The sequence below is a fragment of the Scomber scombrus genome, chromosome 6 (genome assembly GCF_963691925.1).
Source record: "Scomber scombrus chromosome 6, fScoSco1.1, whole genome shotgun sequence".
NCBI classification, from domain to species: Eukaryota; Metazoa; Chordata; class Actinopteri; order Scombriformes; family Scombridae; genus Scomber; species Scomber scombrus.
In genome coordinates, this window is record NC_084975.1 from 10,403,533 (window position 1) to 10,419,257 (window position 15,725).

At 42.3% G+C, this 15,725-nt stretch overlaps 1 protein-coding gene across 1 annotated transcript in view; it reads left to right on the forward strand.

Annotated features, from left to right (window-relative positions):
* The first annotated feature begins 3,827 nt into the window (after window positions 1–3,827).
* Window positions 3,828–15,725, forward strand: part of tspan9a (tetraspanin 9a) — a 63,160-nt gene continuing 51,262 nt past the window's right edge. The window contains exon 1 of the mRNA XM_062421094.1: window positions 3,828–4,196. Within this exon, the coding sequence (XP_062277078.1) occupies window positions 3,828–4,196 (369 nt within the window). The remainder of the gene's footprint in view (window positions 4,197–15,725) is intronic.

Genomic DNA, 15,725 nt, shown 5'->3' on the forward strand with positions numbered 1-15,725 from the left:
GAGACATTTCCTCATATAAAGACGATATTTGAGTCATACAGCGGTAGTTTAAATCAATGTCTCTAATGAAGGGTATCATTTCGTACGTCTTTTATTATTTAATCATGATAGTACATTTCACTTCACCCCCTACTGTTTGAAGGTGGGAATATTCTTGTTACAGTATCTAGACCACATACAGTGCTCTGCTGTTCTTGCATACTAATTCTGCCCACCATGCATTGAGTAACATAACAAATGAAACCCATATGTTATATTTCTCCTGTAAGTGGTTGGCATACATACTTCATGGCACTCCTGTGCTGTTATTTGTTCACAGTCACAGTGCATTGACACAGGTTCAGGGTTAAGTGTTTGCATTCTATTACCTTTTGTGTAGTGGTGTCTGAAGAGCTCTGGGAGAGTCCCTGCTGGTTCCCTCTGAACTCTAATCTCTTCAGTCCTGTCAGTCTTTGCAACATGCATATGTTGAAGAAACTGCCAGATTTACTCAGCATCAGAGAGGATGTTTGAATACAATCTCATCCCCCCTCCTCCTCCTCCTCAATCTTAGCCTAGACTCACTGCTCTGGTCTTCTTTACTTTGCTCTGCCGTGCACTGCATATTTTTCGTCTTCTCCTCTGTGCCATCCTATAGATGTATGCTTCTCCTGAGTCTCGCTTTTTCTTTCTCTCTCTCTCTCTCTCTCTCTCTCTCTCTCTCTCTCTCTCTCTCTCTCTCTCTCTCTCTCTCTCTCTCTCTCTCTCTCTCTCTGTCTCTCTCTCCCTCTGTCTCTCTCTCTCTCCCCCGCCCCTCCCCTCTTGATTTACCTCCTCAACATGATGCAGCAGTGCAGAGCCCCATTGAGTCGAAGGATGGATCTGTGCGTGCCTCAGGAGGGAACTGGCCTGGGATGTGTCCTTGAGGCTACTTGAGGAATCAGTAACATGCGCACTAAGAGCCCCGCTGAGCTCTAATAAATGTGTGTAACTCTCAGAGAGAGAGAGCAGCCCTGACATAGACTCTGTTGAATTTGATGTTAAGGGCCTGAGTGCTCACCGGATGGAAAGCGCTGGATTCTGCAGCTTTTCACATCTACTCAAAGGGGCTGATGGGAAATCTTGTCGCTTGTAACTTCTGAGCTGCTATTTTCTCCATGTGACATATATTACACCTTAATCATGTGGGGTCACTACTATTTGCAGATAATAGAACTGTCTCTTGAGCTGTAAACCTGTGGGTGAAGACCACTGAGGCTTTGCAGAGACTATAAAGTGTATCATTTGTTAAAATACTGGTGTCAAATCCCAGGCTCAAATGTTTTGCTTTTGAACATTCCGTCATATTTCAGTCAATGAACACTTTCAAAGCCCCTCAGAAAACCAAAAAAACTGTATGGCCAAGATTCAAAATGGGCACAGCATTTCATTATATTTCCTGAAATTGTAGAAATATATGATTTTCTTCTGACAGTAATAATGTTGTTTTGAACTGTGAGAGTTCTTGAGTGACATTCACATTTCTTCTTGACAAGCAAAACATGGCACTTTGAATAACTGCACTTAAGTAAATACTGAAGGACCCAGATGCAAAAATTGTTTTACATGCAAATGTTTGTTTTTTTAATATTTCGTGTCTTTTTTATTTCTATTTTTTTTTACTTTAAAATGTGCTGTTAGGAGGCACCATTGTTGCTTGATTTTTGCATCATTTCTGTGTATTTCAACCATGATACATGTACCTCCTCAAGGCTGTTCTTTTTTCTTCTTCTTTCAATTCTACAATAGTGAAACACAAGAAGGTTGGATTAGTTTATCTTGATGAGGTATTACTTGATTTACCTTTAAGGCCTTTCAGTTGAAACTCTCCCTCCATCTGTCCGTAGGCTGAGCCATCAAGGCGCTCGGCTTGACAGAAGACCATTACCACCACGGAACAATGTGCAGTCTAGCAGTACACCCTTTTTAGCTCGACAATCCCGCAGAAAAAGCTGATTCTGGGAGTCAATAAGGGCAATTATACTGTTATTACAATTGTTACACTCTACTGAGGGTACAGTTAAGCTCTGGCAAGCTCACACAGACAGACACTACTTGAATATTGAGATAATTATCCAGTAGCTGCCTTGATCATTCTACACCGTTTAGCCTTTGTTCTCTGATGATGTGCACATGTAGATATCTGGGGAGGTCTTTCACATCAGAGGGCTAGATAAATTTAAAATCAAAGCTTTATAATATCTTATCAGCTTAGTGTGTAAATCAGGAGGGCTATTCAGTGTTTGACCCCTGGCTTTGCATCGGCGAGTGTTCAGCATCTTAAAGCCACTATCCCCTTTCCCGCACTTCAGATGGTGCCATAATTCCAAAGCCTGGACGATGCCAGTAAATTGGGTCCCCTTACATGGATGTGGGCAGTGATGAATAACACAGACCAACAGCAAACTGCAGCTCACTAGTGTCACTATTACTCACATTAAATGCAGTAATCACTCAAGTGAGAGTCGCCTAACGTTTCGGTTGAATAAATCGCCTGCTGTTAAGGTTAAACAGTTAATTTGTGGCGACAGTAATCGATAAAAATACAGACTACATTTTTTTTTTTAAGTGCGAGAAGCTATACTGAGGTGTTGGCAAAGGTGTTGATGTTGATGTCATCAGAGTGTTGGTGAAAGCTCTTTGCATACAAAAAAGCCAGCCAGCAATTTCCAGCTCACACACCCCCTCCCCCCCCGCCCTCACAGACAACCCTCAACTCATCTACAATTACCTTGGCACTTCATTTTTTTGTTTTTGTTTGATTGGTTGATATTGTTAAATTAATCTCTGGCTTCTCAATTCCCCTGACAGCAGAGATGAAATTGCTGAACATGTATAGTCAAAGCAAACACAGTGATGGGCTTATTAAAGACACAGGGAGTGAAGAGGAGGAGCTCGGGTCTGACTGCAGCTGCTGCATTGGCTGCCTGCTCAGCAGTGGGGAGGGGCTGAGAGAGGGAGAGGGAGGGAGAGAGAGAGAGAGAGAGAGAGAGAAAGAGAGAGAGTTGGGGGAGAAGGGCAGTGCTCTTGTTGGGAGATAGGGAATGTCCGTTAGTTGCGTCTGCCGATAATAGCACATCAGCCAGAGAGCTGCTATTGAGAGAGCAGAGCACAGGCAGTGCGGAGGACTGAGCTGCTGAGCACAGAATGGTACACTAGAGAAGACAGGCACACTCAGAGAGAGATAGAGCAAAGGAAGAGAGAGCGCATCAGAGCGGGCTGAGACGGCTCAGAGGAGAGGAGGACAGAGAAGGAGCAGGGCAGTGGAAAGAGGAGAGGAAAGTGAAGAGGGGAGAAAAGTTACCAGGTCAGCAGGAGACCGTGGAAGTGGAGCAGCTGAGACTCAGTGGAGTATCACTCCCACTGGAACAGCCCGGCACAGCAATAACCAGCACAGGAGGAGAGTGATATTACAAAAGGGTATAGAGGGAATACTGTAACTTCTTCCTGGAAAGACAGTACTGTCAAAAGACGAGGGTAATGCTCCTCACAGGACCCCTCTGCACAGCTACTTCAGGACTATCAAGGCAAGACAACAGCAGCAAGCAGAAGACACTTGCCTGGCAGAGGTGCCTGAACAGCTCAGTTGTACTCACTTCTGTATTGAAGACTTTCTAACCAGAGTTGCTTGATTCAACTGTGGGCTTCCAGGTGGAAGCAGTTGTATTTCAATGTGGCTTTGATCTGTTTTTGCTTCAGAGTGTGAAGCAGTGGAGATTCGAAGGGCGAGTTGTTCTGTCCTGTCATCTCAGAGACTATGGTAGACTGTGAGTCAGGGAGACCTTCATCAGCAGCTGCAGCCCTAGAGCATGGAGAAGTCCAGCAGTGAGGAGTCAGCCATTCACCGTAGCCCCTCAGTAGATAGCCGTGACTCTGATTTTGCTCAAGCTTCCACGTCTGGCCGCCCATTTGGCGGCCGCGGCTTCACTGCCGGCGCATTCTACGGCTCCACGGGGCCACGCAAAAACGCACAGCAGGGTCAGGCAGGAACGGCGGCTGACACCAGTGCAGGAGACAAGACCAAGAACAAGTACAGCTCCCCCAAAGGCAGCAAATACGTGGTCTTTTACCTGGATCTATCCTTTGTGTTCCTTTTAGAATTCAAGAAGTGCAACATGGCAAGAGGCTGCCTCTGCTGCTTGAAGTATATGATGTTCATCTTCAATCTCATCTTCTGGGTAAGTGGTTCATTATTTTGTTTCATCATACTTGTTAACGTTGGTCTAGCTTATGTTAATGACACAAATGTATAGATATGACTTAAAATATAATGTTGACAGAGTAACATCATTATGCATATCTCAGAAATGTGGGATATTGATGAGATCTGCATAATGAGTGTTGTTTTAAAAAAGAAATGTTAATCAGGAAACATTATGGCAAAGTGATGGTTGTCAGTGCAATCATGTGTTTCTAATTATTACATCAGGGTGTTTATGCCTGTTCTTCCCTGTGCATGTTGCTATTCCTGGATGTCATGACAGAGTCAGTGGCATTGCACCAGGTCTCCTTTTGTATGTGACGGGTGGAGGGGGGTAGGATTGTGGTGGTAAGGAGGACAAGGGTTCGTTAGGGTCACTCAATCAGATGGTTATATGATTTACAGTTAACACAGGGTTACAATGCCAGTATTGGTATGTTAGTGAAAGAGCATATGCCTCTTCAGTACATTTCACATTGATGAGCAACCCAATAGTACCAGAGGGGATGTGAGTTACGATGATCAGCAAGACCTTTAAATCATTCTGGATAAGTTCATCTGATTTGTGTGCTTAATTTTAGTATTCACTCTTCTTTTTTTTTTAAATGTCTTCTGTCTTAAAAGCTGTGAGCAATTATCCGCAAATTATAACAATCACAACCAAAGTATAGAGTTGCTCTTCAAGACCTTCTCGGCTTTATCTGTGTAATTCATAAGTGTTGTAATTATCCATACTTGTAGCAATTACAGTAATAATAGAAAAGATGATCATAATGTAATAGTGCTCTCCTTGCCAATAGGTTTTACCCAGAGAAAACCTGGCCGGTGTGTGGCAGGCTTTGCTGTGTACCCATGCATGGGCATTTGTTGTAAAAGTGGGCATGCCTTCAATGTTTACAGAATGGATTATAAGGCTTATGGGTTATGGGGCCAAGGCTTTTGTGTGGATGCAGCGAAGCGTGAAGCAGAAAAACATCCCAACACTGGGGACTCTACCAACCACGGCCCACCATGTCACTGGGTTGTGAGCTTTGCTAACTGGGGCACATTGGAGGCAACAGAGTGGGCATTAGTTGGAGCCCAGCTGTGAACAGGCTAGCATTGAAAACACACACACGTACACATGCACCACACAAACCAAGATCTGTCTCATTGTCTGCTCCTTCTACAGAACTGGACAGCGCTGTTTGCATCCAGGCTCAGAGTTGAAGCAGGGGAGGTCTGCACTGCTTCAGGGCAATATCTCCATATCATTACCCATTTCAGAGAAGCAAGGGCAAGGCTTACTGGCAAGACATACAAATGGTTTGAGGGCTGGTCAGTCAGTGTTTGTTTAATGGAATAAAAGGGTCAGAAAAGTTCAGCTGATGTTGAATTAATTAATGCAGACATTGACTTACCTTAATGTGAGCACCTCTTTTGAACCCAGTAAGTCAAGTAAGTGCTCATGACTAATTGCAGCTGAATCGGAGATGCAAATTTTAAGCAATTTCCTGAATTGATTGTTTGCCACATGAATAATCAAGAATTGGTTAATCATTAAAATAGAAAATAGGTGTTTTTCCTTGACTAAAGCTTATTTTTAACAGCTTGTGCAGCTTGTTACAGATCAGAAATATTACATATATTAGTCATAAACTAGATAAAATGACAAAATGCCTTTTCAAAGAATTGATTCTCCAGCTTTTTCAGCAAATGAAAAAGTCAATCAATTCAACTTATTTATACCAGTATCAAAACAGGCTTTATAACCTTCAAATTCCTATAAAAGTGGGCAGCTCAGATCAACAGGCTCAAGTGTTACTGGTTTCTTGTTAAGAACATGCGCATATATTTACATGTTTACTGTTATGCCTTCTTGCAAGAAATATGTCAGGCCAGTTTTTCAAGGGAGGGATTGTAATACAGAGCAGACAGTGAAGATCAAGAGCTATAGCAGACAAGCTTGCGCTGCAGGTCAGTTCAATTTCAACCGCCAACACATACTTAATGTAAGCAACACCTTTTAACGTGCTGTTCTGTCAAATAGAAATCCACATGTGCTATGCCATCACAGACTCTGACACTAACTCTAGTGTTCATAGAGATTCAAAAAGTCCAACCGCTAAGACAGAACTCGCCTCCTGGAAATGTTCAAGTAAGGTTGCTTCAGCTTTGATCATTGACATATTTTTGATTGAATATATTAGTCATGGTAAAAAAAAACCTTAGTTGATTAATTCAGACATCATATAACCACTTTGTCAAAGTCCTGAGGGCAAAATATGATAGATCAAGGCCTTATTAGATTCTACATTAATAGATTGGCATTCAGTTACTTGCATGTCAGTTATGCCCTGCTCAGATCATTTAATAGATCAGAAGCTGCCTCGGTGCATTGTTATAGGTCAACCTTTAGCACAGGTCATAATGTCAAGGTCATTGTTATCTGCTATTTTGAGGGGAAGTCACATTTGCATGAAGGCGTTAACTTCCAAAGTTGTTTTCTAAGCTCAATTTGTGTTTAACCCTTTACAGTAGCAAAACCCCTCCGCTAATAACCGGCTGTTGCACACCACTAATGAGGAAGTGGAAAAGAGGCTTTTGGATTTCAAGACCGCTGGCCCCCGATTTATGTGGAACCTAGCTCGTTGTCTTCCATGCAAAGGCATTACAATCATCCTGAGTGTGTGCAGTGATTTGAGGACTCTCTCTGTCATCATGTGTCAACATGTGTGTGTATGTGTGTGTGTGCACATGCGTGGCAGGGCATAAGGACCTTAAGTTGCTATGGACTTTCCCCAGCAGAGTACATCCCCCTGCTGCGCAATAATTGAATTCTTACTCTGGTAATGTTCGTTTAATGAGCATCCACCATGCACATTCCCCTCTATTCCCAGAGATTGATACTCCTGGTTTCCTCCCACCCCTGGTTCAGTTAAATGGGATTTTAATCAGTGTCAGTTGGGAAAAGAGTGGGGTGAAGAGAGGGTTAGGATGCAGCATGTGACTGGTGAGTCTCAGTCAAATAGCAGGCAGAAGCTTGAGGCTCGTTTGCAGCCAGCTGACTGGTACTCTGGATTCTGGGGCAGCAGTGCACCCAGTTGAAGGTTAGTGAAGCTGGGAATAAAGGGTTTGCTTAAGGGGTCAGAACCGGGTGCCTGATCACTCTGGGATATAGAGGGGGAGGGTGAGAGGCATGTTGTATCCTGACACCCCTGAGACTGCACTGCTCTACCTCTGACACTCTAGGAATCACAAGGTTACTGCAGCTGGTAGGGAGGTTTGCCTCTGAAGATCTGACATCTCATCTCAGGACTGAAGGGTGTATGGTGCGCTGCAGTAACCTGACACCAGGTACAGCAGGGGTCTCTTCATTCTGACTGTGTGCACATGCTGGCCTGCTCTTGCTGTACACGCATGGACATCACCCTACACACACACACACACACACCCACACACCATCCGCTCCACGGGGATCCGGTGGTAACTTGAAGCACAAGGTAAACAACGGCAAGCATTCCAGGCATCTCCATACATGCGCTCATCCTCAGGCCCCCCAGCAGTTGTTCATGACCATCTGGCTCCTCTGTCTTATAAGGGATTAGATGAGTCTGAGCTGAAGGGGGAGTTTCGGGCAGATTAGAGCATTATTGGGTGGTGCTGTCAGGATAGAGAGCATGGCTCCTTCGGACAGCTCTATGCTAAAGCCAACAATCATCAAAGCAAATGGTCTTTGTGCTGTGACAAAGTGTGTGGTTTAGTAGGGAAGGGTATCTCTGTTGCGCTCTCTCTTACACACACGCGCACACACACACACACACACACACACACACACACACACACACACACACACACACACACACACAGCATGACTGTTTGACCTCCATGATAGGGTGATAGATGTTAAGTCCTATTGGTCTCAGCCTTGTGAGCATATCAGTGTTGGCGTACCTGCTGGGCAAGGGATTTCAGCCTCTTACTCCTTGTGTCCTCTGTACTCGCAGCCTCCATTGTTAATCTGCTCCATTCAAGATTTAATTTATCATCTGCCGTTGCACTTATTTGTCTTGCGCAGTGATATTGAACAACCATTGAGAAGTAAAAAGATGAGAAAAAAGGCCTGAAAACACAACACAAGGATTTACTCATGCCAAGTCGTGTGTCTCATATCACACATACTGTAGCACACAAGCAACATTGCCTTTGTTAAAGATGGTTTGTAGCTAAATGGGCTCGTCCCAGCTGTGCCATTACCGCACCATATCACAAGCTAAAGCCTCATTTGATATTCATATTTAAAAGAAAAGTGTCAGCTCAGCAGTCTTGTCCTACAAGTACAAGAGTGTGGCGGTATCAAAGCCACTCTTTTGTTGGAGGAGAGAAAACCAAATGTGTTTAGCATTCATGAATTCCTGTGCTTACTTAGGGGATTGCGGTGGGATTTATAAACCATTTGGTCTGAGGCAACAGAAGATTAGTTCCCCTATTGATTTAATCACTGAATTTGACATTTAAGGTTTCAAATGTTGTACCCACTCTCAGATTCTGCAAAGAGCGGAGCTATTGACAGACTCAAGGTAGTTTGTAAGAAGTGTGTATGCATGCTTGCATGTCTGTGTCTGGCGGAGAGGAATTGTGGGAAGTGTTTCCCAAAAGCTTTCCCTTCCCCATGGGATTTCAATCTAAAGCACTGAAGCAATTTGCCTGTTTTTCATTTTCTGTATCGACAAGTTCAGTCATATTTTATGGTTCAAGTGTGTTGCAACAAACTTTTATCCTTTTTTTCCCTTTCTGTTTCACAAGGGGAACAGCTGAAATCCATCAGTTACTGCGAGGTGAAACACGGAATGGGCACAGGGAAAATTGATGAGGGTTGAGTATGCTTGTCGAGATGATAAAACAAGCTGTATATGCTGTGCTGTCACATGCCTTTAATTCCATCAATTCCAGCATAAAAGGCCGGATCATGAATTGGCTTTGAGTCTGAAATGTCAGAATGCAGTCTGTCCAGTCTGTCTACCTACATTTCACACCTCTGACTATGATACAGAATAGGCAGTCAGCAGGTTTAATCAGCACAATACAACCAATCATAGAGTATTCATCTTCAGAGTCATCTATATCCATGTGAGGCATTTATACTGTATAATATGCTCAGATTTTCATAACTGTACCATAGCTACTGTCTGCTGAGCTGCTCCATTGATTTTTCCATATCATTTACATAGAGCACATCACTATATTTACATGCATTTTAATCATGTGAAGTCTTCTAATTAGCATCCCCTACAGATCGTTGGGCCTTGATTCAGATTGGCTGACCTGCTTGGTAAATATCTTCATATGCCTGCCTTTGTCCAGTGGATCGTCTGGGGAGATCACTCTAATTTACACTTCTCTCCGTCTGCTTCGATATTCTGATCGTGTTGTGTAGCGCCGCTGAGCTCATTAGCTCATGTTGCAGATCAATTGGGGGGGTTGAGGTAATATGGTGTGTGTTTTGGCTTGGGCAAAGTAGGTGGGTGGTGTTTTGGAAAGGTCATGAAGTGTCCCGCGTCATCACTAATCGCTATTCATTTTGGTGGAATTGGCTTCAGACTTCATTAGTTTGGGTTTGTAACAGGGTGACACTCATGAGAGGTAGAAATCTGCAACATTTTACTCGATTGTATAACTAAGGTGGAGATCAAATAAATATCCCACACAAAATATGCATGCCAGTGTCTTTTGATCTCACAGGGTATTTTTTATAAATCTTGTGTGAGAATTTTTATATAGTCTAATGTTGCTACTCAGATGGATGAAGCAGGTGCAGTTTGAGCCGAGTTTCTGTTGTGTCAGCTGTGTGGTAGGTACTGACTTATAGTGACAGGTGAAAAATTACAGAACAGATGAAACTATATAAATATATATATACACATATATATGTACACATACAGGAACTACATCACATAGAATACCATAGTCTTGGATATATTCCATTCACTGACTGTTGCTTTGCAGTTTTACAAATATATAGTCCAAACAGAACCTCCCTCATTCAAAATACAAACCATTGTCCCTCTTAGATCCAAGAGGTGCAGATAGGTCACAGAAACTCCTGTAACTGCTTTCTGTTTGTCATATCTGACATTTTCCAAAGCACCAAATGAGAAAACTCACATACACAGTGGTCAGTGTTTGCTGTCAGCATTTAATCAGCCAGTATACTATTTTATCAGGAACAACTATATAGCACCTCAATCCTATGATGTATCTTTTTTTTTTTTTGCTTCTGCACATGAAACAGAAATTTTGCTTTTCTAAATATAGGCCAGAGGAGTTCAGAACAAGACAGAATGGGAGAACGAGGGGGAAAAAAATGAGTGCCATTAGTTCTGCGAACATAAGCAGAATCTTTTGTAATGACAATGTGCCAAATCGTGCACCTCAGGCAATAGAGAAGGCAGCATCAGTGTTGTATGTTCAATAATGTGTTTATATTGCTGCACTGAAAAGCGAGGGATGTACTCACAGGTCATGTGTTTGGATTATTGATTTAAAAAAAACACGTATCTATTCTTTATGTGTATTTGAATACGGTCCAAGCAAGGCTTCCATTCACTGTCTGCAATTGGAAAAATGTGCAGAAAAACAAGCTGCATTTGAAGCTTGTCTGCTTAGCTCCACAGCTAAGGATGATTTCACATTTCATAATGGAATTCAATTTGGTGCAAATTGATTGGTACTGTCAAGCAAACCATTACAACGTACAAAAATACAGTAGTCTGTATAATCCATGTTAGAAAGTGACATTCAGTAGCGCCTGTGGACTTGTAGGGATTCACTATAGCTGTGAACAAATACAACAGACACTCTCTGATTTGGTCAGCTCAAGCTTTTAATGTGCTGTTGCAGTTTCACTCTGTTGTATCTCTGAATGTGTGTTTACCTCCATACTGCTTTGTTTGCCTTTTCTGATGATGAAGAGAATATTTCTGTTTGTGTTCCACAAAATGTTTCATTTAATATCGGTGCAGCAAAACATGTTGGAGCTTTCAAACAAGCACTGTTAAAGATGAAAAATGTTTCAGTACTTCCTGTGCTACAGTAAAGGCTGCAGTATCTATCCCACCTTCTCTGTTCACCCCAGGAAGACCAAATCAATGCTAATCTGCACCTAAGCAGTCAATTAATGTAGAATGTTAGAACAGCGTGCTAGTTCACTTACTCAGCAGTTTTTGACACCTAAAGGCAAATTACAGTGAAATCAATGTTTCCCAGTTAGTACTTACCTCCAGCTCTGCCAAAGAGGCTTGGATAATATCATTTTCCTGGTCCTCTGAGAGGAAAACTAAATTCATTTAAGATTACCCTGCTCATGTTTAAATAACAGTATATGGAATGCATATATATGAACTAACTACAAGTCCATGAACTGTGTGGTGTTCAGCCTGATATTAGTTCTGTGTGAAAAAACGCAGCGCTCTCTTTCATTTTAACGGATCCAGCGCATTGACACAGCAGGAGTGCCGACAACACAACACAATGTCATCCAGCGAGGTGCTGCATTGGCCAATCACAAACATGCAAGCACACAGTCCTAGTGGATTACTTTGTGACATGAACACCATATTTCTACCATAACCTGGCAATCATCGCAAGTAAAAATAAAGCAGTTGCTGTCATGATAACTAAAAATGCAAAATTGTAAAATCTTTTCTTACAAACAACTGTGCAGTGTTTTGGAGCCTTCATGAGTAGCTCCAACTGGACTTCCTGGATCATACTTGATTGTCTCACCAGTATGCCCCCATCAACCCAGCCCCTTGCATTGTTTTAATACAGGACTGTTTTTAATCATTTGGAAAGTCAGTTGGAAAGGTTGTTTCCCTGGAAACACTATAAGTCTTAGATGAGCTGCAACTCATTTCATCAGAAGACGATCTTTAATGTCCTGGGTGCAGCTCCCTAAGTTCTCCAGAGGCTATCTGCTGCAGGCTGAGGATACATCGATGACTGACTCTAAGACCTATTTCCCTAAGGCCTCTACCTCAATTGATTCAATCGGGCCTGATTGTTTTCCCACCATGATCCCACTGAAACAACCTCCACAGCATCCGTGAGAGCTTGTTTCCTCTCATTCTATCTCCTTCCCCTCTCTAAACAAAATGTAAAGACCCAGGAAGTGCCGGGCAACTGCACCACAATCTGTTGAAAATATGAGTAGCAGATTGACTTTGAATCTGTTTAAATATGTCATCTTGAATTTGGGTCAGAGAACCAGGCATTCATTGCCTGAATGGTAATGAGCCCAGGACACATCTTCAGCAGAGCCCCAACCCGCAGTGGATCACTGTGTGGCGTTGTTAGCTTTGACAAATGAGAGACAGACTTATGCCTTAAAAATGAGAGCATATATTGTTTTATTCATCTGAACCGCCGCATATTACTGCCGCGTTATTACTCAGCCATAAAACATATTGCAGCTAGAGATAGAGAAGCATCAGTACGTACAAGCATCAGGCTGATTTCCCAAAGTTACTAGCTAGTCAACATCTTCATTCGTCACAATCTTGCAGTCAGGATTTTTTTTTTTTTTTTAACTGAACGTTGAAGATGGTATGCTACAACTGTTGAGAACCAGATTTAAAACCCTTTACATGTAAATGACTACTGTTAACACCCAATCAACAACTCTCTGAAAGCTCCTTTTGCATGAAAACATGTAATTGATTAAGATAGAGACATAAAAAGAGTTCCATATTGCATATAAAGAATGCGGTGCAGGGTTATAGAAGATCAACTGCAAGAAAGAAAATAAACTGAAAACTGTGAGTGTGTGTGTAAGCAGCCTGGCCATGCTCTCGTCGCTGCAGCAGGCAGGCGGGTAAGCAAGAAAGGGAGGGGGCATGAAAAGCAATGCTTGCTTGTAGTCGAGCTGACAGCAGTTTTCCTCAGATCGATCTGCAGCGCTGCTTCAGCTTATGACAAAAGAGTTCACAACTCGGAATGCCACCTGTCAAAGTGGCTAGTAAGAGTGACGGTGTGACACGCCACTGCTGATGCTCCCCACATTTGGCGGGTGGGTGGGTGCTAATGTCAAACCCTGACTACAGCACATAATCGTGGAATGTCAGATATGGTTTTATTGCTGTTTTTTAATGGGGCAATTTTCTGCAGTATATGAAATATTCTGCACAATTCATACCATCAGCCAATGTATTAGACTGTTTGTTGTGATTTGAAGTGGATGCCTATGTTGTTGTTTTCAGAGTGAAACCTAGATCTTCATCAGAGCAGGTTGTTGCCGTGCTCTTGTTACGTCTGATTCAATTTGAGCTTGACTCTTATTTGATGTGCATGAGGTGTGCTCACAACCGGCTCTGATTTTCTCCCTGAAGAGGGAAATGCAGTAACTAGTCAAGATCCTTCACTGCTACAGTAGCAAGATAACTGATTGGCTGTGTAAATCTAATAGGGATTATTGTGAGTCTTCCTTCATGCATATTCATCCTCTTCCTTATCACAGCAGAGTTTTAAACTGTCCCCTTGACTTTGCCCAAGTCTTATCACTCCACGAAAGCAAATTGTTCTGCTTGTTTGTTTTACACTAATTTGCAGTCTTATTTCCGGACATGAAAATGAGAGCATTTTCTTTGTGTATCTGCTCTGTTCCAGAAGACATCAGGGTTTTATGTGTCCTGAAATCTGAAATCTGGTACAATCTAGGTGCCAGCAGTATGCAAAGTCTTTATATAAAGGGGTAGCATGTAAAACCAGCCTCGTTCCATCACTTTTGTATTCTATGTAGGGCACAGAGAGATGTCTTAGATCTTACGTTTGAGAGAGGACTTCATTTTACAGAAGACTTTTGTTGCATAGTCGAAATGTATGAGCCATTCAACTAAACTTTAATTGCAGATATTCAAAGGAAATGGTGAATGATCAGGTTAAGGACATTCATGTCCACATTTCTCTCTGCAAATACAAAAAATGGAACTAATTGCCTTGAGCCCATTTTCATTAATGTTAATTTGAACCTCTAATTCAATTAATAACAGATACTTAAAACTAATTACAGTAAGTATACCATTTTAAAACTGCAAAGATAAATAATCTGTGTAAAATCTATATGTTTCACAGTTTGTTGCACTTTACTCTGTAATTTGCAGAATATAGGCTATACATTACCTTGTAGTTTAACTCAAACATTGAAAAATGCTATAATATTTAATAAGAATGGACATATTCTATGAATAATATATTTTTCTCAGTTTGCTATTGTTGGATATTCTTAATTAAAGATCAAATAAAGTGAGAAATTGGTTTAGAGACCCCCCTCATTCACCATGTGTCGTTTGTAGTCCTTGTCAGTAGATATTATTTCTGCACAGATGTCTCCATTTCTCTTATTAAGCCACCCAGGCTTTAGTAATGACTGGCTTGTGATGGTGGTAGAATATAAAAGAGTGAGTCTGAGAGGAGCTCAGTGTGGGCCGAGTGAGGTTAGGGAAAGGAGTCTAATTTGAGAGGTTGATTAAGGGGTCATCACCACCCTTAGTGAATGATCTCATTCATCCATTTTGAGCCGGAGTAATTATTAACACAGACCTTTTGCCTGTGTATTCACTCATTAGTGCAGTATGGTGAGACAAATCCCCAACACTGTGTTTTATCCTGTGATAATTTCAGCAAAGGACGTACTAGCATGTTTGGGGTCAGCCCATTAATGCCCCTTCCATTTCATACACATTTCAGCTATTTCAGGACTGGCCTGTCGTCATTTCAGATCTCCGTCATGACAGTGTTTTGAGTTTGCTTGCACTGGTTGCACGCTCGTTCTTGAACACTGTTCACAAGTGATCTGGGACAGATGGGGTTGGCCAGATTTTTCTCCCCGGTCCCCTTCTGAGAGGACAGACTGGCAGACCCGAAATGCTGTCCTTTTCCTGGGATGGGAAGAAGCGATGCATGAAGGCAGGGAGGGAGGGGGGGAGGGGTGGGGGTGCATGGACCTCTTCCCAAGAGCAAGAGAGGTGAACACATTGATGTTTGTTGACAGCTTCCCGAGAGGTGAGTCACCCTCACTCTCAGATCCTACTCTCTCTCCCAGGCATCCACATCATGTCATTTTTTGTTTTTATCTTGAGGACAAGCTTAAAAATGATGCGGTCTATTTTGGAGATAAAAGTAAAATGCTGAAATCCAATTCTGTTTAGACAACAGTGACTGAAATATTTAAGCAAAATGAGATCCTACAGAAAAATGTGGATTCACGGTTGTGATTCCCCGACTTTGTTTTTCAGATAGATGACACGTCTGTGTTTGATGAATTGCTTTTTATTAGCTCGTCATTTGCTGCGCATCATTAATGATGTGTTCTCATCAGGTGAACGGTCACACTTGATTAAAAAGGAGCTCCACAGTAAATATTTTATAAGGTAAGAGCACTGTTGTACTGACCTCTGTGGAGCAGTTTCACCTCTGACCACATGCAGCATCACAGGGAGCGTGAGGCCAGGCGTGTACTGTACTGCTGCAG